Genomic DNA, 27,234 nt, shown 5'->3' with positions numbered 1-27,234 from the left:
AGCTCTAATTTGCGGAAATGGTTCAGCCTTCGCGCAAGTGCCCCCCCCCCCCACCACCCACCTTTACATCTAAATATGCTCACGCCGTTTAGCTGCATCATAATTTTTGTAGTATTTGGGGGGGGGCGGTTGTCAAAGTGTCATGTTAGTAATATTTTATCCACCTTAATTCTTTAGTTTAATGCAGTAATCAGAGTAGAACAAATCGTAATATTATTGATTGTATGACATCACTGGGTCGATTCAAGCTCTACTGTTCAACTTGCCAAGAGCAACAGTGCGTTTTAATGCCTTGCACCCTCGTTTTTAATATTTGTCATTGCAGCAATTGACTTTCGATGGTCGGCCAGTCCAGGCAGTCCAACATCTTTCAGGGCATAAATTTTTCGTTCCGAAACGGCTTGTAATGGCATCATAAGACATGGAAGATGTGAAAAAGTCTAAGCTGTACACGCCATCCCTACTGGAGACAAAGGATGAAGTCGAAGAGGTAATAAGACGGGTCTGTAGTGTTAAACTCATGGTGTAGACCTCACGTACGCTAGTTATTGGGGGAAGATGCAATCATGTTCTCATGCTAAAATCCAACCCTCGAAAATCGCGTTTGCCAAGTATAATCGTAAGGATTATGTTACAAGCCAGGCAAACATTGAACCGTTCGGGGAGAACAATCATCTACAATTGTAGTATTCTATTTGAACACAAACTATCCTAAACGGACTTTTTAAGTAAAAGCAGTTTTATTATACTTGTATTTCTCAGGAGTTGGAATTAACGAATGCTTCAACATGTGGTAGTACAGTATTGTTACATTCTGTACTCTTGTTTGCAAGTTTGTTTACATTTAGATACTGTGTTCACAGTAGTGAGTAGCGTAAGCAGTAGCGTACCTAGCTCTTTTTAAATCTTAACTTGTATGTTTGAACATTAGACCGCGAAGTTACATTCTTATCATCAAACATTGTTGTTCCTTATGTCAACAAATTAATGTCACTGTATGTACATTTATGCAAATAATTTCATTTTCTTTCAGTTTTGCAACAGTTATATTCGACATTGATTAGTCAGTCATGAATTGTGTAGCAGGTTAATGGTACTTGCAGTTCAGACAGAAAAGTTTTTAATTATGTAGCAAACATGAAGGACATTGTTGCTTCCATTAGAACTGACATTTGAATAAGTTTATCCAGCGTAAAGGAATAAAGAGGTATCAGGAGTAACAATTCCACAAAACAAGAGTATTCTACATTGCTTGCAGAGGTCCAATCTAATTGCCTTATTATATTTTAACCATATGTTAGAAATAGTTGTTTGATAATAACTCAATCAAATCAATTTTAAAACAAAGGAAGATTATAATCTAACTTTGCAGTACTTTATAAAGTACTGCATTTAAAGACGATGTAATAACATGAAAGTTGAACATCTGACATACATGTACAAACCCTTACCTCATTGGAAAGCTTAGATAATGACCAAACATGTTGACATCAAGTAAATTACATTAAAGTCCTCATTTATGTAACCACCTAGTAACAACAAAAATATTAGAAATAAAATTCCATAAATTGCTAAAGAGCATTTACTATTCAAAATTAAGATTTTTCATTTATAGCTCAATAAAACTAGATTGATGATGTTCCTTCCTTTCTCCCCTTTTTTTTAGTATACAACATGGATATATTTGAGTCAACATATTTGCATGAATTTGCATAATCATGTAAATGACCTGATAACGAGATGCATGTACAAAGTGAAAACTGTACAGCATACCATATTTGTGAACTCTCCCAGTTTTACCCTTAGTCTCCTGGTTTTTCCAGCCATATCTCCCGGCCTCTCGGTTTCTTGCTCAAAACTCCCGGTTTTATCACATACTGCATTCCCCGGTACCCTTTGAATATACTCCCAAAATAATTCCGAATTGCAGAAAGTTTGGTATGAAGTAGACTAAATTACTACCATATCAAAGCAACTGTAACCGCGACACTGTAGTATTACCCAGGGGTAACTTGTTATTTGGTCAGTGTCTGTGTACTGCTTTGTAATTACAATAACATGGTATGACAGGTGTTCAGTGTATGATTCCTATTGTTAACGTTGTGTGTTGTTCTCAACAAAATTGTTCTGTTTCTAGTTCTATAATTGATACATTGCAATAAAATTTCAGCCGTAAAAATACTAAATTCCCTATCTGAATCTCCCTATTTTTACATCTCCCTGTTTTCATAACAAACAGGTGGGCAGGTCTGGCATGCACACACCATGAAAAACTTGGTTAGATGTTAAGTTTAGAATACAATTATGGTATGGTTAAGAGTTCCAGAATATAAAAATAAGACAGTAACATTTATAAGCAATTGAAAAGGCCCTTATTTTGAGAAGAAAACTACTCGCTCATACATACAGTTACTGTTAACTTATGACGGACAGTCCATTCCAATCAGTTCATGTTGGAATTGGCATGGTATTCCTCAAAGCAAGTCCTTGGGACCCTGAAAATTGGAATATCTCCACAGTCATCGCAACCATAATTTGCACCATGCCTCTCACCTCTCGCTAGGTAGACACAACACCTTCTCTTGGCATGTAATCTATGTAACCCTCTTCCACCAAACTGACTTGCGGGTGTCTGACATCCTGAAGAATGGGAAGATGAGATGGTCTTCCAGCTCGACACCCGGAACTGTTTCCTACAATTAACTGCTGAGGCTCTGAAACTCTTCAGCATACTGTTGTGGTACAGATTTGCTGGGCATTTGGTTATAAATTATGAAGACATTATTGAATGCCCAGTCAAACATGTGCCAGACAACTCTCATGTACCAACACCTTGATTTTCGGTCAACTCCATAGCCTAGGTGACCTTCAATTGGTCAGCTTTTCCTGCTCCTCCCATAGCTTTATTATATGTTTTCACACAATGAGGATATGGTACCTTACAACAGATTCCCAGGTTGTATCAACGCAAGACACTGCGGTTTACCTCTGTTGATGAAAATGCACTAGTCAAGAAGAGTACCATCTTCCTGTCACATGGTTGCTGTACATAATAATGTTGATACATGATACCTCTCTCCTTGGTTTGTGATTTATTTCCCTCCATCATTACAGCACGAATCTTTCAAAGCCTTGGTTTGGGTACTGTATATACAGGTCTACGATTAGCTTTCAACGTGCCAGTAGAAATAATACCAAGTGCTTCTAAGTATTTGAAAAATTCCATGTATATACAAAATATCTGTCAATATAGAGAGGTCGTGCCCTATGTTGTGTAATGACGGTGTTATTACAGATTAACACCAGAGTATTTTTATTTATGTCACACCTTGTGCAACTTTCTATTATTGCCATGGATACAAAATGACTTCATCCCATATTTTTCTTGCAATTTCAGAAAATGGAGAGTGGCTTTGAGGCCTACTCTAAGATAATAAATGGTCTGTCAGAGAGGGAGGCTCACGATGCACTGACAGCAACTGTGAGTAATATAGAAACCTTTCCTATGATTACCATTTACGTACACAGTATGTACAATAGTGAACGGGTGTGAAGACTCGCACAAAAAGAAACGTCTAATGTCGATTATGCCGGTAATCTGACCTAGTTTCGAATCAGGTGTAACAGAAGTGTTAGACACCACCATTGATCCCAGAAAATACACACACAACTTGCTACCGTCGGTAATTAGACACTAGTGTTCAGTCAGTATACAGCTGCGGTCAATACCCACAGCACAGTGTATAAACGATACAGCGATGGACATCTCAGGTCCAGCTAAAGATAACAAGGTATCACATTTCATTACTGTCTGCACAAACATCACTTGCAAGCAACAGAAAGTTAACTTTTTCAGATGGCCGCACACGGTTTGGGGCGAGTCTTCAATGCCTTTAAAGCTCAATATATTAATGACAAATGTAAGCAAGCTAACAGTTTACTGTGATTGGCTGATTTGAAATGGTACAGTCTGCCTGCTGGCTAAGCACCTGTTGGGGGGGGGGGGGGTTTCTCAACTTTTCCCAGTTTGATTCACCAAGATTGTTTCATTGTACTGTGCAACTGATCTGATATGCAGAAGAGGAATGGAATGGGTCAAAATTGATGCACCTGCCATTTTGAATACGCCGATAATGCAGAACAGTAATTGGGCAAAATGTTAACATTGCATCTGCTCTGTGGAGTGATACAGCACTGTGTTCTTTTGTGGGTTGACTGATTGCAACTTTTTGTCCTTTTTTTTCAGGTCAGCAGAAATATGCAGCAGTACGAAGAGATCACAATGGGTTTGATGTATGTCATTCTGACAGATCCAGCACTTGCTTCCAAGGTTTGTTTTAAGTTTTCCCAAGAACTATACAAATATACACAATTGAAGTTTTCTTTACAAGAATATTCAAAACCAAACTCTTGATCTGTTGAATTGCTTTGACATAGAACAACACCATACGTTCATTCTTTGTTGTGACTTCACATGGGGAAATGACACACCAGGGGGTATACAGGTAGCTAGACTTCTGCTTTAATAAGGTCCAATGCCTTTGTAGGGGGCAGGAATGACCTGTTTTCTAAAAAAATAAAAATAAAAATTCACATTTTTCTTGGGGGGATGTGCAGGCTTGACAGATATCTACCCTCCTCCTCCCCCCATTGTTGCTATGCCACTATGGCACAAACCAAAATATGATGTCGTCCGTGCAGTCTTCTATATATTACATCAATTAGTGTGATAATGTTGTGAGTAATGTTGTGTGTAATGTTGTATTTAAAATTCAGAATGTTTAATAAAGAAACTGAGAAATGAAAAAATGCTTGAAATTTAGCTGAGACGTCTCCATGACAGGCTAATTATTGCTTGTAAACAACCATTTCTTGGTCAAATTGTTAAGTGATTGTGGACCTGCTATATATTATGGAAGATGCAATGTTCCAATGCTGGTTATTCATGTCACTGAATGTAACAGAGTGTGCCATATCTTGGTTTTACAGGCCTACCGTGACTTGACCTTCATTTCGAGAGATGGGCTCGCTTTGGTCTGGAATAGATTCAGTCAGATGATCAACGAGAGGTTTGCAAAAATGAGCGATACAACCAGAAAGCAGGTAGCTAGGTTTACTTGGCAAATTATATTATCATTCTGGTATGGTGTGTTTTGGTATTTTATGTTATGCTATGCTTTGCTATATGCTATGGTATGCTGTGCTATGCTATTCTATAGTATGTTTGGTATAGTTTTTATGGTGTGGTTTGGTGTGGTATGTTTTGTTACTGTATGGTAAAGTATGATATGATTCATTTTGCATTTTTTTATATTTTTATATTCAGCATTTTAAAGTAAGATCAGCAGGAAAGTAACGTTTTGAGGAATAAAGAACGACATTTCAATCCTAAGTTGGATGATCCTTATATCCTTTTGCTTTAGATTTTAAGTCATTACTTTTAACTTATCTGTAACAACTGTTGTACGAATGGTAATTTGCCAGAGTTGTTACTTGATCACAGGGGTGTTAACGTATTAATAATGTTATTCTGCAGGTTCTGTGGTTTGCTAAGGAGATGGTGAAAAATTCTGTAAGTGGAGTGGATAATGTTATTTCTGCTACAGTGAAACAAGTCGCAGGTAAGAGAAATTTAAAGCAGTGTTTTTTCCATTTGGTTGATGAGTTCACCAACCCTACTGAGTATTTACTGTACTCGAAAATTACTTTGATCAAACTGAGACAGACTACAAGAAATTTTCACCAAATGAAGGTGAAGCATTAAGTAATTAATGATTATTCAATAGTCAACAGTCACCTGTATTTCTGTCCATATGTCTGTCTGTCTGTCTGTCTATCTGTCAACATCAGTTCAAAGGCTGTTGCTTTTAAACAGGGTTGACATTTTCCCGGGAAAAACCTGTTTTTCCCACTAAGCGGTAAAAACCGGTAAAAACCGGGAAAAACTGGTAAATACCGGTAAAAACCGCCTCCGTCTCGAAAACTATTATTACTTGTCCGTAATATGCAGGGTCATCAGTAGGCACGATATTGTTTCATGACAGGCATATATTATTGAATATGGGAGTTTCTTAGCTTCATTTTGAGCTATTTTATCACAACCTAATTCTACTTTTTGTGGAAAAAAGAGTATTTTTCATATTGCACATGTATAGTTATTCTGTCACAATCTCTTTAGCAGTATGCATTGCCTATTGCCCAAACCATTATAGGTCTACACTGGGACACTCACCACTCCTAAATTCTTCAGGCCTATTATGTGCTCAGACAGTTCATTCAATTTATACAGTAGGCAACAGTCTATTAAGGTGAACTTCAATCCAGGGGGCTCAGTAGAAACTGCTTTGAAACTATGTAAGGCACATGGGCCCATAATGGCCCTATCGAGCCATTCACACAACCCAACTGTTTACCTTGATGCAAACATGGTCCAATTATTATACAACTTCATGCATGAGTGATTAAACACTTTGAGGTGGACAGATGAGGTGATACTGGGCACTTCCTGTGTAAAGGCTAACTGAAGAGGTAAGAGTATCAACAACACAGGTTACTGTTCCAGATGTTACTTATTCTCAAATTAGTTGATGTCACAACAGTCACATAGTACAGTGCCTATAAGCAATATAAGCATAGTACAGTGCCTAGTGCGAAGTGTGAACAGAGTACAATTTATCGCAGACATGAAGTGATCGTTCTTGGATGTGAAGAATTTAACAGAGTACACTCTATGTAGTTTTCATTGTTACTTGAGAGATCTACTTGACGAGCGAGTTACACTGTGAATATGCTTGCTAACTTTACATGTTTTTGTGATGGTTTTGCATTATATATGTAACAAGACAATGTGACATGTATAATATGACGAACCATAGCCCTAGGAGGCACAAACAGTTTGATACTTGTCCATTCTCTAGATCATGGAATTATGCATCTCGATAGGAAAATAAATTTGGTTGATTTGAGCATCCAATATATTATTTATTTGAATTATTTATAATAGTCTAATCGGTAAACTCACAAAGTTATAGATCATGGCTGTTCTTTGGATGTAACCCAACCCCCTACCATAAGTTGCCATTTTCTTGTAGTTTCTATGCTCCTCCACAAGTTCCACATGAATTTTTAGGAATTCTATATAATTTGAGGTTTTTCCCAGTTTTTCCCACTTATAGGTGGGAAAAACCTCCCGGTAAAAACCTGGTTTTTACGGGGCGGTAAAAACCGCCCGGTAAAAACCGGCCAACCCTGTTTTTAAACCATTTGCTTGATCTTGACAAAAGTTGCCCAAGTTGTTGTCTATGTTAGGGGCTTGATTAATAATGTTCACACAAGAAGGTCGTTTGAGAAAGAAAGTGCACAGGAATAGGAGGTCAAAGGTCACATGACATTATTAGTGGCCAAGGAGAAGAATGGTTTGAACCGGCATCTCTTAAATAGTCTTGATCAGATTCTCAGCAACCTTGGTTTAAATGATGCAATCCATGAAGTGGCACAGAAAGAGTTTATGTAAATAATACTTCAGAGGTCATTGTGACCATGTGACAGTAAACAAATTTAAGTTAGTTGCAGTACATGTCAACTTGTTGAGACAGTCTTTCCCCCCCCCCCCCCTTTAACAGAAGAATTCTTCTGGATTTATTCGGTCATGTTTTGGAGAGAGTCAAAGTTGTACCATGGGGTAGGTGTCATTGCTTATCAATAAGTTTGACCCAGGGGTCAAACTGTGTATATGGGTTGGATGTCAATTAAATGGAAATTTGTGTGTAAGAGATTGCCAGTTCCCTTTTAGAACAATTTGCTTAGGCCAGGGTTTGCCAGCTTATTTAGCATGTCTTAAAGGGAATGTCTGATTAATGTGACACTTCAGGACACACGTTGCTGGTATTTATTATTTCTGTGCTGGATGTTGGTATAAGTCTGTTCATATCACATGTCTGAAGTATTTGACCCCAAGGTCATGACAGTTCCAAAAGCAGAACTCAGCCAAAATCTTTGAAAATGTTTTTTCTTTTCTTCCAAAGAAATGGTAAGGAAGTAATACTGACAAGCCTACAGTATTTGCCAAGAGGACAGTGTTATGACAAGCAACATTATCTCACCTTGTGTTATTCTCTGTTAAGTAAACAGACAAAATGGAATGGGTTTCTGTCAATGTGTTTGAAACAGATTGTACAACTCACTATGCAAACAGTCAATTTTTGAGCTAAAACATCATTGCTGCATGTTGATGTCATGGGATACCAGCATCGAATATCTTCGTAAAAAATTTCAGAATATCAACTCAGAATGAAGCTTTACATAAACTGTAGGAGATTAGACCTAAAAAAGCTACGTTGACAGGTGATAAAGTTCATTTAAAGAGTGACTTTTTATCACATTTACCTTCTGAATAGTTTACAATTTCCACTCAAAGTTTTACAGTTATGATGGAAGATTTGCTCTGTGGCTGTGAAATGCTCTGTTTTGCACACTGCATTTGAAATCTGTAGTTAATTATGCTAATATCTGTAGTTGATCTGTAGTTATGGGTGTAAAAAGAATTATAATTTATACCACTGTGATTGAAATTGACCACCGATATAAAAAGAATAAAATAGTGGTTAGTTACTGTTTATAACTGTAAACATTTAACTGGAATTAAATTCACTAAGTATTTGACTTCTTATCTTTCCTTACAGAAGGTTAGATTAACTTTGGAGTTATGATTGTTTTCTATTTATTTTTGATCATTTTTGATATTTTGTGCAGGTGGAGACATATCACCAAGAAATATGTGGTTAGCTGAGACCTTGCTGGATCTGTTATCTGAAAACAGGTACTCATCCATTCAATGAACACGCATTGCTGCTCTGCTCGAATTTACATAGCGAATACTCTATCATCGCAAAATATCCAAACAGTCAAATCTTACTTTATGAAGGGTTTATAATAAAAAATTAAAAATGGTATCTTTGTTATATGCAAAGTAGCAACATGTTTTATATACTACAGTTACGTAATACAGCATAATCAGGTGTACTTTCAATATAAACAGTAGTACTTAAATTTGCTGTTTATCAATCATTTTCTTCATTTGTAAGACATAGATAGCTAAAGTCTGAAATGCTGATGTATCATGTTTGTGATTATTTTCCAAAAATAGAAAAAAATGTTTGATGAGATAATGTTGTAGTAAGGAAGTTTGCAAAGAGCCTTTAGTTTCAGTACAGTGTCATGCCCTTTAGTGCTTCTGTGAAGTATCCAGGACCTGTAAGAAAAGCATTGGTGAAGGCAACAATGTGTTTTAGTGTGAAATTTCACACTTTCATGCAAAACTTTGGATTCAGTCAGTAAAACTTAAGTAACAGTCAGTAATTAGTAGAACAAGACTTCCCCTGCCTCTCCTTTGACATGAAATCTTGTTCTCTTTCTTTCTGCAGAGCCTGGTTGGATAAATTCCCCGTTCTCATGGCGATGGTTTTGTATACTTACCTACGGATCATTGAGGATCACTCTTCATCAATGTTCACATCATTCAGGCAAAAAGAAGTGGATTTCTGTATCCAGCTCTTGCGATCCAAAGTTAGCACAAAACATTTCATTTCTTCCGCTTGCATGAAGTTGATCATATTTTAGTTCTTTTGGTAATTTACCGCCGGCAGGATGTCTAACTTGTCTCTGTCACTTTGCAAAGGAAGTATCAAGACTAGACTCCTACCTTTGTGGCACATTTACCTAGCCCTAGCCTTACATACATCTGTAACTATTGACTGATGTTGATGTCATCAGGTCATGTGTTGATTTGAAAGCTAGTTACACCTAGGATCAAGAAGAAATACTTCCTTGCATGATGTAGAACTCAGCATAAGAGATAGACAAGGGAACAAAAATGAATGTGATGTCGATGTCATATAATTGATTCGAAACAACCCAATCAAAGTTCGGACTAAGATCATCTACAGGCAGGATAATGTTTCACGATAGTTTGGATCATTGATATCAGTAGGGTGCAAGAAAAGTTCATACTGTTCTCAGAGTATCTTTTATTTCAGGCTGTTTGAATCACAGCAATTTCACAGAATTCTTTGGAATATTTTGTCATTAATCAGAAGATGTTTCAGATACCCAAATTCTTTCAGGAATTTCACCAACACTTTACATCCTGTGCTGGGAATACAAAGCCTCTGTACATGCATCGACGGACCGATTAATTCGTTACTTGAACAATTGATTGATTAATTCATATACTTTATTTTGTATTATTTATCAGTTTATGGATTGCTGCAAGATTGGCAGAGACTTAATTCGTCTGCTACAGAATGTTGCTAGGATACCAGAATTTGAAAAGCTGTGGAAGGACATGATACATAAACCACAGTCACTGAGTCCACAGTTTACAGGTAGGCATGGTTACATTAAAATTCACACTATTGTGTCCCACAAATGTAACTATTTCTTGACCTAATTTCTTCAATTCCCTGGTGCAGTACGATACTGAACTAAAGTAAGAGGTACATTATCTTGAAGCTTCCAGATTGTGAAGTTGACAATAAAATTCAAGCTGTAGGATTTGAAAGCTCTTTCTATGTCGTTAAAGATGGACCTATGTTGGCTTTCATTCTCTATTGTTGCTCTTCCCAACTCTCAGTATTAGCATAAATTTTTATTTTTTCCATAAATTTTGCAGGTATCAAACAGCTTCTACAGCAAAGAACACCACCGAAATATCTAGGCTGCCGGTTAACGCCAGAAATAGAGAAGAAACTAATCTTTTTTACGTCCAAAGTAAGTAACTGTTTGTTTTGGGATGTTGTCTGCCTGTTCCCGTTTCCTGTTTAGGGTTTCCGACAGTTCATATCAAGGAAACCATTTTTTAATAGCTAGTAAGTATGCTATCAATGGTTGAATCTATTATGTTGATATAATTGAGGGTTGATAAGATGATATTACAACAAAATACTAGTTAATAATGGTCAGCCTGTGGGAGGGTGGGAGGGAGGGGGGAGGGGGGAGGGAGATGTTGGTATACTTGCCTAGATTTAGGACCTGACTTTCTTGCACTGCTGATCGTTAACCTTGTTCATTTTAGACCATAACACTTGCTTTGGGAGCAAAAGATTTGTGACAAGTCAAGAAGTGTTTTTATATTTTTGTTTGTCTAGTCTTGGAAATAGAAATAATCAGGACTTACGCAATTTCAAATGATGCAAAGATTGTACGACTTCAGTTTTATTTTTTGTAATCGTAATATAACGATTTGAACATTTGGTTTTAATTAACCACATCTACTCCTATGAGATTCAGATGAATTGCATTGTGTTGTGACCTTTGACACTTAGACAAACTGATCAGCCATGTAACCTTTAGAAGCTCTCCTATGGTCTGGTATCAACATAGAACTATGTGTAATATTCTGTTTAAAGTGTATCAATGTTTTTTTTTTCATTCTGTTTTCTTCTTCTGTGTCAATCGTCAGGTCAAATTTGGCCAGCAGAAAAGATATCAAGATTGGTTCCAAAGACAAGTGAGTCAATTTCAACAAGATAAAAAGCAAGACTTTAAATTAAGTTAAATATTCTATATACTAAATTAGCTTAATTTGTAATAAATGTATGATTTAATGCTGAGGGTTGTTAATCTGTAGTCTACATCACTGCAAACTGCTCATGGGATCAGATAAATGGTTCAAAGATGCAGTTACTTGTTTTTAGTTTAATCTGCTAAAACCATTTTGAATTCTAAGCGGGAGTAACACAAGTTGTTTGATTGCACACAATTGATCAAGTTGTCTCCGACAGTTTGCACCATTTTTTAGACTAACTATATTTGGACAATCAGTATCGCAGTGATGGCTGTTAAAGAATGTGCATCATTTTGTCACACAAATCACCTTACTTGGTATGAAGACTGAGAGATTCAGTGATAACATGTGTGACAATTAACTATCAAATGAATATACTGGTTTTTGAATGGTTTTCGTCAGGACTTGTCAGCATTTTGATAGCATAGCATACTTAGGCTATGTTATGTCTGTGTCGAACAGTGTGGTGTTTGCATTGAATTACACTGATAGACCTTTTATTTGTTATTTCCCTTAATGGTGTGACTATCAGGATAATATAAAAAATAATGTTTGCAGCCTCTCTTCAATCATATTCCATTTGAGGTAACACTTGGTTGTCTTTCATCTATAGAAATCACATTTATTTAATGACATGTGTATTTCTTCCTGTTTGCCAGTACTTGAATACCCCGGAGAGTCAGTCTCTGAGATGCGATCTCATCCGATACATCTGCTGTAATATTCATCCATCCAATGAAATTCTGAGTTCTGAAATCATACAGAGGTGGGCTGTGATTGGCTGGTTACTGACCACATGCACAGTAAGTGGATATTTGGTCCATTCCCCCACCCCTCCTAAGATGGTTCGGTATTTCCTTTTCAAAAACCTTTTCGCCCTTTTCAGCTTTTTACCACTTTTTACTTATTCGCGAATATTGACATTTTTATTGCGCTCTCATCTACCTATCGACATTTGTCACATTTTGTTGGCGATGACACCTATTTATTCTTCCAGTAACCAGTAACCATACCTGACAAAGAGATGTATTTCCTTCACAGACAAATCTACTCTGCTAATTTGCATGTGTCATTCATTAATATCTGAATCATAGTCTTCTGTTTATATAATTATGTGTGGAAGAAAGATTGTTTCTATTAGTAGTAAGCTTTAAAGCTATTCAGTTGGTGAATAAAGGTAATGGAAACCTATTATCTGAGAATGCTCTCAACATATACAGCAGAGTTTCATGCAGGAGTATTTTTTGCCATCTGCAATGGTTTGTAAAGTTGACAAAAGACTACTAAGTACAATTATGTTAAGATGGAGTAGTAAGTAAAGAAGAAATAAGTATTTTTAAAAAAAAATTTTTATGTTTCTTATCTCTTCACCTAACCGTTGTCTTTTTCCTGGACGGATTCTGAAAGATTGTTCATACCAAACGTATAATTTGTTTTACACCTTCAGTCTAACGTGGCGGCTTCCAATGCCAAGCTAGCTTTATTTTATGATTGGTTACTCTTCAATCCTGCAAGGGGGAACATCATGGACATAGGTGAGTAGTTAATTTGTAGCAGGAAATATGCATACCATGTTTCTATATCTGTTTTTTTATTTTCAAAAATGTAAGATGGTTCGTAATTTGTCTTTTAATATAAAGGTGGTTATGACATTTAGCTAAAGAAGTTCAGGCACAATTGCTAATAATAAATATTAATCATTCTCTTTCTAACAGAGAACAGATAAGCAAGGTAAACATGAAGTCTATAGCAACAATGAATTAATAAAAAAAGAAGATTTTTGTTTTGAGATGACATGTTAGCAAAATAAAGTTTGTAGTACAAGTGTTGTTAGTTTATTATTATGATTAATATTATTGGAAAGGATTATTGCAGACTTTGTAAACGGTTAGACTCTTCAAGCCTCTCCACCCCCCTGCCCTCCCCCCTCCTTTAGAAGAAATAGATAAATAAAACCATAAAAGACATTAAAAGGGTGCTAAACTCTAGAGTCTCCCATTGTTTTGTTTGACTGTCTCACAAGAACAGCTAAAACTCATAAAATCCATTTTCTCAGTGATTAGAATTGTCTTGTGTGTAAGGCTATACTGGAGGTGTCACAGTAACAAGATCTTTACCTATGACTACATGTACTCCATCTGTTTATGTTAGTTTTAATACCTTACCGGTTTATATGTGAAGGATATTGGCATTTACTTTTACTTTTTCTTATCACGCCATCTCTCTGTCTTCAGAACCTGGTATTTTAGTGATGCACCACTCAATGAGGTCTCACCCTGCTATTACAGCAACCCTTTGGGATTTTCTGTGTAGGGTGAGTACACTGTAGTTTCTGCTGTATGATTATCTTTTAATAGGTTCAAGAAGTTTTGGGCTGTTTAGATTCGTTACGTAGGTGCACATCATAGGTCAATGTATTTTGACTGTTTAAGATCATTTGAGTATTGACTTTCGTTAAACCACAAAAAAAAAATTGTAAGATGTGCTAGAAGATCATCATAAAATTTTGTAATTTTAAAATTATTGCCTGAGTATAGTGGGAACGAAATATGGTCGTGTTTGCTCCAACTGCTTTAATTTTAAAATTCAAAAGTTTGAAGTTTAATTAATATATGTAATATTTTTTATGCTTGTTATTGTACAAAAAATCATGGCAAGTTGTGTTTTGACAGTCAGAATTATTTTTTGTTTTTCTATTCTATTCACAGATCATTCCACATTTTTATCCTCCTTTTGAGGTTCAAATCAGACAAGGCATTGTGAGTGCTCTCAGATTCATCCTGGAAAAGAGGGTCTTGTCGTAAGTCAAACAAGTTATCAGGTCTGTTAAATCAGACATCATGTTAAATACTACTTCAGGAATAAAGAAAGAGTTGTTTTGGGTTGAATTCAGTTTGTATGCTTTGAGTTCCCTTTATCTTACCATTTTATCTAGAATCCTTTCCTTCCTTCCTTTCAGCCTTCCCTCTCCTCCCTGGTTTTTGTATAGGATTCTTTCCTCTTTTCAACTACCCCTCACCCCACCCCCCCACCCCACCACCACCATTGTCTAATGATGATTTAAGAAATGCAAAGCCTGTCTCTATGATCAATCTTAAACAATTTATGAAAATTTCGACATTTTTGAAGACATTCCCTTTTGCGTCTTGCTCCATTTGACTTTTGTTTTCATCTTGGTTACCCTATTTCAGGACGCTAGCTCCCTTACTTCAGAGCCCAAAACTGGACAAAGAGCTGCGAGCTATGATCAAGGAACATTTCTCAGAATTCTGTCAAGCTGAAGGTTTGTCAAAATTCCAGATAAAATTGTTAATGCCACCACTTTTCCTTTCAGCAAAATTTATTTATGTATTTGTTTTTTTAACAGCATAAAAAGCAGTAAACATTCTGTGATTTTAGTAAATCATATTTGTTTCTTAGAGTTATCTAAACATCTATTTTCCTTTGCATTTAAAAAGTTATTCCTTTTCTGGTATTGCAGTAATTTAGGATCAAAGTTACTCATGTTTAGTCATAATGTGGTGTTTGGACAGTAACATTTGTGATGTTTTTTTATCCCCTTCAAAATGGTCTTGTCTTGCATGATGACATATTTAAAAGTGTGTCATGTAGTGGGGGTAAAGACATAGCAATCATATTTGCATGTTAACATCCAACCACTGAGCTTGTCAGTTGAAGGGAACTCTGCATGATCTCCTATTTTCTAAACTGTTATAAATGACTCCCGACTTTCCTGTGCTTGTCTTCGAATGTTGCCTTTCTCAGGTAAAAGCCCGAAGGAGTTGTCGACACCAGAGACTCTGGAAATTGAAGTGAATAACTTAGATTCACCGACCGAGAAGATTCTCTCGCCTCTTGACGCGGCTTTCAGTGATGACGACGATGAAGAAAAGAAAGGTTGGTCTGCTGCCCTCTTCTAGTCGGATTGTTATTGAAGATTTACGAAACAAACTATTAAACGTGACCCTAAGCTTATGGTGTATTCTTGATCAAATTGACTAATGTAAAGTGTAGCATAAGTTATCTAGAGCGCTTGTAATACTTATTCAACTTTTCTAGAAAGACTGATTGCCAATACTGAATTTTTATTCTGTTTTGGGGTGTGAGGGGGGGGGGAATACTGCCCTCTTCTATCCTACCTGCTTCCCTACCCCCAACCCCTCTTTGCTTGGGAAAGAGTACATTTGTTCCCTAATTGTTTACTAGATGGTTCTAATCTTCATTTTGTTCCTTCTTTCTTCCTGTCACCTGACAGTTTCTCCCAACAAACCAGGAGATGTTTTCTTCAGACAAATCAAAGAAGTGGAGGAGATTGACGTCAAGCCATTCTTGGAGCAATTAGACGGAGATATCAAAGAAATCTGTCAACATCTTCTCGATCAGAAGTAAGTTCTCCTCCTTGTAGTCAGTTTCAGTTATCAAGGATGAAACAGAATATTTCTGATAATTATAGCATTTGAATGATATTCTGGAAGTCAACTCATCTCTTCGATTCATGCAACAGGACATATTTTAGTGTTTTTTTTTCCCAGATAATTTTTCTGGATAATTTCGTTTCTAGAGTTTGACATGAATAAGCTTTCCATTGATTGACTCCTGGCAGAAGATCATTCTTGAATATCTTGAGCTTTAAAGTAGAGTTTTTTTGATATTTATTGTAGGTAACCACAAAATACAAAGCAATGCTGCGGTAAATAAATGTTCATATGATATGCAGGTTGAGATTAAACGATATTTGGAAATGGACTCCTAAAAGTTTTAACCATTTTCGACATGGCTGTGAAAGAAATGGTTAGCATATGGGATTGTGTGAAAAAGCAAAAGTACTAAGGAACTATCCCTTTAAGAGTAGTGTGGCTTGTCAACTTGAATATTGTTACATACAAGCACCCCTTCCCACCCTCCCATCCCCACCCCCTCTCTGGGGTTTTGAGGTCCTATGAATAATAATGGGTAAAGAGACACTGCAGGGAAGGAATGGGGAGGAAATTATCTCAGAGGAAATTATTAACTGTTAAAAAGGTGGAAATATTTTGGGCGGGCCAAATTTTCAGCTGCTCATTTTCATAGGGAGTACTGTTCTTATGTTATCAGAATGTAAAAACAAAGTCTGTTGATAGTCTACTCTGAATAACTTCTTTTTTGTTTTGCTTACTATTGATGGTCTTTCCGATATACTCTTAAAGTTGCTCAGCGGGTAATCGGTGTTCACTTACCTTCGTTAGAGTGCTTGTATCATAAGAGAGTCTGCAATAAAGTGAAACAAATCATGCCAGACCCAACACACTCCCTTGTCTGAGCACTACATTTACAACCGCTCTGGACTGCTTTTATGCCCACCACGTACACGAAGGGCCCGCTACAGATACTTATTTGGGGCTACTTCTATCCATATATTTAATTCACAAGTGAGAAGATAAGTTTCATAATTGTAGGACTTGCTGTATATATGTTTGTATTACTGTATGTGTATCACAGTCTATTGATACTAATACTATTGCTTTTCTTCTTTTTTTTTTTTTTTACGACCTGTGTAAGCCGAATTTCCGATTGTGGACAATAAATTCAATTCAATTCAATCTTTGTTTAGGGACAGCGACATGGAGGAACAATGTGACACAGTGGACAATCTCTGCTCTGTCATCTTGAGATCGGTAAGTTTATCTCAGAGGTGAAACAAGACAGTATAGTCCACAAGATGTATAGTGGGCAGAGGGGTGTGGGAGAGGGGATGTGGGGTGGGGTGTGATAGATGGCAATACTAAGTCTCGTTCAGAGTGAATTATTGAGTGATATTGAGTTAGCAAGTGCTGTGGCATTATGGTCCTCATGATCTTATGTCTCAGAACTACTTAGGCGAGAAAAGCAACATGGAATGATAGGGTGAAATGTGAAAAAATAACTGTTTGATATGAAACTCGAGTAGTCAAGTGTTTGTTGTGAGACTGTGATAGCAAATAATATTATGCAGTTACCTATATATTTTGAGACCAAACCAAAGGACTTCAACAAAAAGTTGAAAATGAGTAGTTTGCACAACTGAGGAATCAGTTCACTCGGAAATTTGACCAGCAGGTCTTCGTAACAAGATAAATCTTTGAAGTACAGGGTTGGAGGTTCAAGGTTGTTTTTTACAAAACCTATTGTATTAAGTGGCCATAACAGTATCAGTGGAATTGTTTGTCTATTCATAAATGCTGGGAAGTTATTTAATTATCTATTCAGTATCTAGTAATTCAATTATCTGTGTTCCAGATATGCATATTCAGTAGATGCATTAGGATCATTCCGTCTATAGTAATATTATTTATAGTGGACTTTGCAGTATATAGTATAGTGTTTTCTTTATTTCTTTGACCTGTAGGAAGATTTTGATAGTGATGTTGCTGAACCGCTCTCTCAGTTTTTGTGTGGTTTATATAATGGTCACCTGACAGGTCAGATGCTTCCTGATGAAATCACCACAGAGTAAGTAGTCACCTCCAGTCAACGATCCACATCTTTTGCTAACAAATATTCAAGGAATGATCATAAATATCGTTTAACATTGAGCTTTACTTAGACTTATAGACAATATAAAATCTGCAATACTGTACCGGAAAAGAAAATTACTATAATGATTATATTACCTCCTGTCTTTCTGTTGCTGTTCAGATCTTAAGTTTCATTAAATATGAATTATATTTTCTTTGAAGTTTCAAGAACAATCACATAATCGATACCCAAAAGTTATCCTTGGCTTCAAATAGTTGGATTATTACTTCATATTGATTTAGTATTTCATACATTAACAAAATGTGGTTAAAATCCGTAAGTTACAGTGTTGTATCATTAATCACAAAATTAAGAATGTGATAAAATGAAAGAAGTAAAAACAATATGATCGTTGTTCTTGTTTTTGAAAGATATATATATATATCTATATATATATCTATATATATATCTATATATATATATATATCTATATATATATATATATATATCTATATATATATCTATATAATATATATATATATATGTGTGGGTTTGTGTGTGGGTATGTCTAGGCCTCACAACTCGTGACATGGGACAAAAGAAATTCCTGTCACCAGTTTTCAAACAATAGAGAACAATAGTCATCAGTTGTCCAGACAAAGGGTTAGAATACAGGGAAATGTCATCGGTTGTAGCTAAAATAATACAAAGCAAGCCGTTTCGATGCGTGTGTGTGAGTGAGTGCAAGATAACACAAGGTACACTTTCTTTGATCCTTTCCAGCCTATTGTCTTCTTGATAAAGAACTTCTTCACAAAAGAATTGCTATCACTTTATTTCATCTATGTTCTATGAATATTCATGTTATATTTCTTTGCTAGGTCTATGGAGGATACTCTTGGTAAACCACTCTTTGTTATTTATAGGTAAGTTTCAACTGTCGCAAGTATGACTACTTTAAAGCTGTGATATCCTCTCTAACATGCATTTCATTGACTCCAGTAGATCCCAGTGTTACTTATACCATGTGCAGATCTGCATGCAGTTGTACAGCCATAGGATTTGTGTTAATTGGCCTTAGTTTTATTCTCGTAGTTGTTCACTAATAGTTTGTTTATTGTATGGTTGTGTTGTATTCACTACTGTTTCATGTTTACTGTCGACGGGAAATCATTTCCATTTTCTGTTTTCTGAAATGGACAAAGTTTCTATCTATCTATCTATCTATCTATCTATCTATCTATCTATCTATCTTCAATGGTGGAGGGTTACTTAGGTCTGGTGTAGTGACAACATTAGTCATTTATCATTGGGGTCAAATGAAATTGTATGTTTATGTAATTTAAGTGTTTTGTTGCTTTATATTTCTACTTGGTCACTAGCTGAGATAACAGCCTTGCTGTTTTTCTAGTGTCCTTCATATGTTATCCTTCCTACTGTAATGTTATTTTTGTATTAATCTTGTACAAACATATGACAAATAAATTTGAAAATTGAAATATTATGCCTTACGACAGCAAGGCTGCAATCCCCGTCAGTGCCCAACTTTTGACTCCTGTGTCTTAGTGGATCATCACAGAGATTTGAACAGAACATACATATCTTCAACTACTGATTGCTTGATAAAACACTATTGTTTCTCCAAAGTTTTGCCCTCTTTTTGATCTAAATTTGTGTATATTGCAAAATAGTTTAATACTATCAAAGTAGTTGAATATGTTGATTAGAATCATAAGATATTGATACACCAGTGCTGTTATCATCCCATATGACGTTTACTTGCTTCTTAGGAATCTCAGTCAAGGCAACGAGGAGGGCACCTGTCCCATTCAGCTTCTCACGCTGGTGTGTGTCTTATATGAGAAACACACTAATATCGGTTACAGTCTCCTATTTTACCTGCATGGAAGGTAAGCTTATGCTGTATCAAAATCCCTAGACACCTAAAAGGTACCAGCTTTTGCTCGAGTCGGTGGCAAAGCGCTGGTTCTTTCTCAAAGAATTGGCAAATTGTGATTGTTCTAAAGCCTATATTTAGAAGGGTATACATGACGAGATGTTTAGATAAATGAAGCATCATTTATAGCAGAGATGTTACAAATTATTGCTTACTCCCAAAAGACTTCTTTTTTTTACTTTAAATATTCTGATCATGGAAGCTCAGTACAGAAATGTGAATATGCATTCGCCATTCAATCAGTCCTAGGTAGTAAACATTTCACAACAGGTACAAATTGTGCCTTACATGGATATGTATTCTTTGTATACTGTTTTCCCATCTACTAACAATCAAATCATTCCCAAGTGAAATTTCCTTCTCACTCTAGTGCAGTATAATACCTCCGTTTAAGGTTATTCACATTTTTGTTGTTTTTTTTATCTCCAGTTCAATGCTGAGGGAGGGAAATAAACTTCACGTTTACGAAGAAGTTTGCAAAAACACAGATTCTGGAGACTTAATAAGCTGTTTAGTGAAGGATTTCAGGGTAAGTAAAGACAAAGAAACATGGACGTGATGGATCATATTTCTAGGCATTCTGTTACCTAATTTTAAATAATAAATTTTACAAATGTTCTTACTTTCTTTCATCATTTTTTAGGCATGTCAGGAAGAAGATGTGAACTTACTCTGCTATTTGGTTCCACCTGTCTACACACAGGTCAGTGACAAAGCCATCTCTAAATACAATTTGCCAAATTTGTGACCGCAGTTGTCCGTACATTTTTTGCCTCGTTTCTGTTCATTATCAGGAATCCAAAGGCAGCATACAAGTGACATGGCCGATGCAGACCTCGATGAAGACAATAAACTATGTCTTGGTTCAACAGTGCAAAACATGTTATTAAGTTTCTTGCTCCTCATTCAGTGTAGTAGGACATTGGGGTGGGGGTGGGGGTTGGGTAGACCCAGATCATGTGGGACTTATCAAATTTGTTCCTCTAGTGCTGGGGTGGGCAACCTACGGCCCGCGGGTCACATGCGGCCCACCAGTGATTTTTTGTGGCCCGTGAGATGTCTCAAGAAAAAGAAAAAAAATATTTACATCATCACAAAAACCGAGCTAGCTCTTTAGAATTTATCGGCACTAATGATGCTGTCAGGAAGGCCTCTTATCCCCTTTAATTATCAACTATACTGTACTGACATTATGTTTTTGTGAATACAGATTAAGTACACACACCTATTGCTTGAAAGACCTTGGAATCAAAGGTTTGAAATCAACAGCAGGTCGTTGGTTAGTTGTGGCCCAGTCAACTTTTCACCCCTTACATCTGGCCCATTCATTCAAAAAGGTTGCCCACCCCTGCTCTAGTGGAACGTAAAACTGTAAATGAGGCTCAGAGTAACCAAATAGCGAACGTAGATAAGTAGGGCTCGAGGAGCAACACGAGACTAACTCTTTAGCTACATAACAAACAACATGCTGACCAAGATATCAATTGAAGTAATATGAAAGTAACATACTGAAAATACTATGAATATTCATAAATTACATGGATTGTAACCAAATATAACATGTGCAAAATTTTAAGGAAAATCTGCACTTGTGAAAAAATGGCCTACAGCTTAAACTGGACACATTATCATCAATTAAAACATGCCATAGTGGAAGGTCATTGAAGTTAACGAGTCAGCGTTGCCCATGACCTCACATGGTTGTTTTGTTCTTCTAGTTCGCAGAGATTACGATACCAAATACGGATCTTCTGCAGTCGATTGTGTCCTGTATCGATTCAGCGCAGGTAAACTAACTTTAGCTTGGGTTTTACTTCCTTGTTTTAGTGAATCTCTCATACCTATGCTAAAGAGGTCTGAGCCTATTTCATTAACTTTGTGGTTTGTGGTTTATATGTTAGACATTATATAATTGTGTATAAAGCACAGGTATTGTACAAGCACAGGACTAGTATTATGACTAGGAAGTGTGTAAATCATTTGATAAGTGAATTATAAACACCCTACCAGTTTAATCCATGACATACAGTTTAGTAAGTGTGTCAGTTTGTGAGGGCATAGTATGTATAGTATTAAAGATGGATTTTTTTTTAATTTTTATGACTAGGAAGTGGGTAAAACACTTGATTAGTGAATTATAAACACTCTACCAGCTTAAGCCACGACACCAATTTTAGTTTGTTGGGATATCAAGGGGTGAAAACCATGCTAACCATTAGCGGAAACCATGAAACCATGAAAACCATGAAAACCATTAGCGGAGTGTTAGCTCAGTGGTTAACACCGGTGCCTTTCAATCATAAGGTCGCCGGTTCGAGTCACTCCCAGATTAATGTATGTCGTCCAGTTACAGAGTTGTTGACAATTAACAATTCATAATCATGGACGTTAAATATGAATGTGAGAGACTGACTTCGGTCAGCTTGCGGCTTTGATAAGCCAATTAGGCTTCTTCGCGAGTTCCTGCTTGCAGGAGGATCTAATATACATACATACATGCTTGTCTGTATGTGTAGGCTGCATTGTTATTGCAGCCTAACTAACACTTTAGTGCAACACACCCTCAGAGATTAAACATATACACTGACCAACTGAAAGTACATGAAGAAACACCTATGCATGCATTTGGTAGTGAAGTAAAACCAGAAGTAATATCTCTATCACCTTTCATATCACAGTAGCCGGCTGTTTTGATCAAATTTCATTTTTTTTTTGTCTTGTGAGTGGTCACTGAGATCCATGCAGACATAAATAGTTGCCTTTGTTGACAGGACTGAATACTATGCCTGTATCAACTGTTACCGTTCCATTTTGTCTCCCCTAGCTGCAAACACTAATCTGTCGCATCATGCAAGGAGACGTACAGATCTATAAGAAAGAAACGTTGGCCAAAGTCGTTGGTAAGTGGATACAATATTTACTACTTTGTGACCAAGCCCGATGAAAAGCAACTTATGTTCAGCATACAAACTATTTCAAAGGGTATCTCAAACATTCACCCTGAAGCCACTTTGCTTGGCTAGTTGGAAGCTTATACCCAGAAATGATCATTCACACACATGAATACAGACCCACGGTTGTTCGGTTTCATTTTCCTAGAAGGTGTATAATCTTTCTTCTCTTTCAATCTTTTGAGAACAAACCCTGTCTTTTTCAGGTTAAAATTGTCGTCTTTATTCATGAATCTGTAAACATTGTGATATATGACAGATGAATATTGTTAAAGTTGATCTTTGTTGTGGCTATTGGAACAGTGTCGATGGTTGTTTTGAACAGAAAGAGACATTCTTTGTTTTAACATCTAATGCAACAGACTGTCAATTTAGCTTGTCTGTGTATGCATGATGTGTTCTATTTATTTCTTCAGAGGCTACCCTTAGGTGGGAGACATTTGAGCAATATTGCGTCTGGCAACTCTTATCTGCTCACGACATTGAAGTCGAACACCTTCTGCCTGTTGTGTCAAAGCTGAGATATAGAGGTAGGTCTTCCATGGTTCTTCCAAAAATGCCGCTTTCAAATCATACCAGAATTTTCGACATCTCTTATCATGAGGTAGATCAAACACACACATGCAAAGAAAACGCACCAAAATGTTTGTGAATTTTATGGTACAGTGGCATTTCTTTTGAGGTGACCGATTATTTCACATTTGTCAAGGAACTTACATGGAAATGATATGTATTGCAATATTGAGATTGGATGTAATCAATCAAAAGAAAGCAGAAAATACACAGCTAGTTAGTCCAGTATGATATTTTGTGGTTGTTTTCTTGGAATATTACATAAACCATCTTTATGTAAATGATGTTTGGTGTTTTCCGTTGATGGGCCTCGAAGTGGGCGGACTCTAAACTATTGTTTTAACCCTAATTGTGAGATTTATATGTCATTATTCCATAATAGGATTACTGAAGAGGGTGAATAACTGTTAATGTAGCTTCTTATTGTTATGTAAATAAGATGCAAATGGAAACTGAACTATCCTGGGGGGTTTTTTATTATTTTTTTTTCTTCTGTAACTCGTCTTGAAAAAATTTCAGTTCAAGTAATGTAGTAAAACTGTGACGTTGTTTGAAATTGGGAATGAAATCCATTTTCATTGCTATTTCTCTCTTTTCTCCTTTACAGATCATCCCGAGGCTATTGCTAGTTTACTGTTGATGCTGAAAATGGAACAGTTAGTTATATAACTTATTCTTCAATCGTCCTTTCATCTGCTTCTTGTCTTATCTGCTTAACAATTAGAACCGAAGTTTAAAAAAAGAGTAATCTCGGAATAAAGTTAACCTTTGTAAAATGTAACCTATGTAAAATGTAACCGCCTATTTTTCTTTTTCATTATCATTGGATACTAAAATGTGATTCTTTAATTTCACCTGTTCCAGTTGTAGGTAAAAATATAAGTTTAGAGGGGCCTGAAATTTTTATTCCAGCAGGATCTTCTTCAAGGAAACGAAATTTAAGTGTATTGCCAGAGAAATAACATTTGTAGCTGTCAGGCAGGAAAAACGAAACTCTCCAGTTTGCTCAGCTGCAAGTGCATTTTATTAAACTCACTTAATTTCTCAATTTTAGAGCTTCACCTGAGCTGCTGAAACCGATGCTGTTAAGAACCTTTGATAACTGCGATCAGTTTACGACATCCTTGCTGAGTCACTGGGTCATCCAGGACGAGCAACTATTGGCCGAACTCTTTAAGGCCATGCTTCTAAAGTCAACATCTGTTGCAAAGCGCCTTAGACAAAGGTAATCCTTCACATATTGTTATTTTACAGATGTAGGTTCAAAGGGTTAAGTTCATGTAAGATGCAAAGGTCAATTTGGCAACAGCGGTTGCTATAGCAATGACATAATTGTACTAAAATGTCTCATTTAAAAGGCGCTGTTTGCATTTGGTTACTTAAAGCTTACCCAAAGTTTTCACGTAATGCCAAATTTTACTTATTGCTAGCGTGATGTTCTCTGTGTATGTAAAGGAGTATTTCTTCATGGCATGCGATTAAGTAGTAATTTGGAGATTTATACACAGGCGGACAATAACAGCTTTCTATCTCTATTACATGTAGATAATTTCAAATACTTGATTCCTTATGACTCTACTACTTATATTAAAGGCAGTGAAAGACTTGCCCCAAACCGTGTGCCGCGCTCTGAAAAAGTTAACTTACCGTTGCAAATGACTTCTTCTTCCTGCTACAAAATGCAGACAATAATGAAACGTGATACCTTGCTATCATTTATCTAGAACTGAGATTTCCACGCTGCCATGTACACTGTGTTGTGGGTATTGACCGTACAGGTAGCTGTATGTATTGACTGTACACTAGTGTCTAAGTACCGACGGTAGCAAGCTGTGTGTGTATTTTCTGGGATCCATGGTGGTGTCTTACACTTCTGTTACACCTCAATCGAAACTAGGTCAGATTACCGGCATGAGATGTTTTTTTGTGCGCGAGTCTTCACACCCTTTAAAGAAAAAAAAAACAGTTTGAATCATACATTTTGTTTCGTTCAAGCTCTTAGTTTATACTATGCTTCTCTTCGCTAGACAAAACCTGAAGCTGCAGCACCCAACACCAGAACAACTTCTTGGCCATCTGAATAATTTGAGACTCACAGCAGCTATTAAACAGACTATGTGTAAGTATGAGTTTCATGTGTGAGCCGAAGACTGATCTACTTTTTGTCATAGATGCTTTCTAAAAAAGAATTTAAAAAGACTCACATTTTTTACTGTTTTTGTTTTGTTTAAATATATGTTTTATTTTATTTAATACTGGTTATTTTTTTGTTTTGGTTTTAGTCTTCAGCCAAGAAGCTCTTCTTCAGGGACTTCAACATCTTCAGCATTCCTGCAGTGAAAGTCAGAAGACAAAGTGAGTAAACAGTGCTGCCTTCTAAAGGAAGAATGAAAACTAAGTTTTACAGACGACACATTTCAGCCTAATATAATCTTGAGGATGCTCTACTTTGTGTTTCCTTGCTTTGTTTTATTTTATTTTTCTCCCTCAAATACATTTTGAGGAAGAATTTATGTCTGCGATTTATGTGTGTACCATTGACAACACACACCAACTACTTCCCACCTCCCCAACCTTAATTATCTCCTGCAGTACAGAGAGATCACCCTACAACTACATATCAATATTAAAGAATGACCTGAGACAAAAGTTTATTATTTAAATGAGTGCTAGTGATGTTTCTATGGCTACAAAGAGTTTCAAGATATGTAACTATAAAATATGGTAAAACTCTGCAATGCTCCTTTAAGGGTTCCGAGTTGATGAGGTCAGTGCAGGTCTTAATGGCAATGTTAATCCATTGTTTTATTCATTTAAATGAATGAACCCAAACATGTTCTCTTTACTAAATATAAACATGAGATCACCCTTGGGGGACCTTCAGCATCAAGTGTCCTTGACAAGCCCTGTAATGATTTGGAAAGATGTCATATTAGGCAATAAAAGTCTTGTTTCTTTCCCCATTGAGTTTTGTGTTGTAACTAAGGAACTAACATAAAGGTCGGTGTATTAGACTCAATGGTCCAGGCACTTTATGCGATGAATCATAACTTGTTTAAAGGGTCATTCCTCAAAAATTTAAAGTGTTATAGAGATCCAACCTGGACTGGTATCATTGGGTTTAATTTGCATATTCAAATTAAATTTTGTGCCAAAAGTCATCATTGAAAATACGGGTAATATATATATATCCCAAATTTGGCTCTTTCAAATTTGGCAAAGAAAGATGTTTGAATTGGGATTTAATTACATGTATTGCTTTCTCCTTCAGATTCAGTGACATGTTTGAATTACTAGATGTGATTGAGGATCTGTCTCGGACAACGAGGAGCCGCGTTGCCAAGAGATCGCCGAGTTATTCCAGTCCGAAATCAAAGAAGCCGTTACTAGTTGATGGGAGTTCCTCCGAATCTGATCAGGTAATCATTTGTTTTAAGGGTATAATGGGCAGGTTGTGACGGATCTTAATTATGACTGGTAGAACATAACATTTGCTGGTCCAATAGAGATACAGACAGAAATGAGGTAAAATTCTCACAAAGTTGTTAGTTATTGCCAAAATTTATCCCTTAAATTGCCCCCAGGTCCTTCTGCTCCCTCCCCATGCCTGTCCTTTCCTTGTCATTAGCTCACCGTTGGAGAGAGTTTAATCTCCATTTATTTACTCCCATTCATACCATTTTATATCCCACCATCATTCTTTATAACTCACCCCA

At 36.4% G+C, this 27,234-nt stretch overlaps 1 protein-coding gene across 1 annotated transcript in view; it reads left to right on the top strand.

Moving 5' to 3' along the window:
- Positions 1 to 302: 302 nt before the first annotated feature.
- The window catches only part of LOC139978355 (integrator complex subunit 3-like), a 32,089-nt gene continuing 5,157 nt past the window's right edge, over positions 303 to 27,234 (top strand). The window contains exons 1-31 of the mRNA XM_071988492.1: positions 303 to 490; positions 3,398 to 3,481; positions 4,247 to 4,330; positions 4,990 to 5,103; positions 5,537 to 5,621; positions 8,752 to 8,818; positions 9,423 to 9,564; positions 10,253 to 10,382; positions 10,670 to 10,767; positions 11,459 to 11,506; positions 12,223 to 12,366; positions 13,011 to 13,098; positions 13,798 to 13,877; positions 14,272 to 14,363; positions 14,755 to 14,846; positions 15,329 to 15,460; positions 15,819 to 15,948; positions 17,154 to 17,217; positions 17,928 to 18,031; positions 18,919 to 18,963; positions 19,828 to 19,947; positions 20,424 to 20,523; positions 20,638 to 20,697; positions 21,713 to 21,781; positions 22,819 to 22,894; positions 23,362 to 23,475; positions 24,126 to 24,174; positions 24,573 to 24,743; positions 25,546 to 25,637; positions 25,801 to 25,873; positions 26,790 to 26,937. Of these exons, the coding sequence (XP_071844593.1) occupies positions 422 to 490; positions 3,398 to 3,481; positions 4,247 to 4,330; positions 4,990 to 5,103; positions 5,537 to 5,621; positions 8,752 to 8,818; positions 9,423 to 9,564; positions 10,253 to 10,382; positions 10,670 to 10,767; positions 11,459 to 11,506; positions 12,223 to 12,366; positions 13,011 to 13,098; positions 13,798 to 13,877; positions 14,272 to 14,363; positions 14,755 to 14,846; positions 15,329 to 15,460; positions 15,819 to 15,948; positions 17,154 to 17,217; positions 17,928 to 18,031; positions 18,919 to 18,963; positions 19,828 to 19,947; positions 20,424 to 20,523; positions 20,638 to 20,697; positions 21,713 to 21,781; positions 22,819 to 22,894; positions 23,362 to 23,475; positions 24,126 to 24,174; positions 24,573 to 24,743; positions 25,546 to 25,637; positions 25,801 to 25,873; positions 26,790 to 26,937 (2,964 nt within the window). The 5' untranslated portion in view covers positions 303 to 421. The remainder of the gene's footprint in view (positions 491 to 3,397; positions 3,482 to 4,246; positions 4,331 to 4,989; positions 5,104 to 5,536; positions 5,622 to 8,751; positions 8,819 to 9,422; positions 9,565 to 10,252; positions 10,383 to 10,669; positions 10,768 to 11,458; positions 11,507 to 12,222; positions 12,367 to 13,010; positions 13,099 to 13,797; positions 13,878 to 14,271; positions 14,364 to 14,754; positions 14,847 to 15,328; positions 15,461 to 15,818; positions 15,949 to 17,153; positions 17,218 to 17,927; positions 18,032 to 18,918; positions 18,964 to 19,827; positions 19,948 to 20,423; positions 20,524 to 20,637; positions 20,698 to 21,712; positions 21,782 to 22,818; positions 22,895 to 23,361; positions 23,476 to 24,125; positions 24,175 to 24,572; positions 24,744 to 25,545; positions 25,638 to 25,800; positions 25,874 to 26,789; positions 26,938 to 27,234) is intronic.

The sequence above is a fragment of the Apostichopus japonicus genome, chromosome 13 (assembly GCF_037975245.1).
Source record: "Apostichopus japonicus isolate 1M-3 chromosome 13, ASM3797524v1, whole genome shotgun sequence".
Taxonomy (NCBI): domain Eukaryota; kingdom Metazoa; phylum Echinodermata; class Holothuroidea; order Aspidochirotida; family Stichopodidae; genus Apostichopus; species Apostichopus japonicus.
Note: the sequence above shows the minus strand (reverse complement) of the source record. Positions and strands in the feature narration are given on the sequence as shown.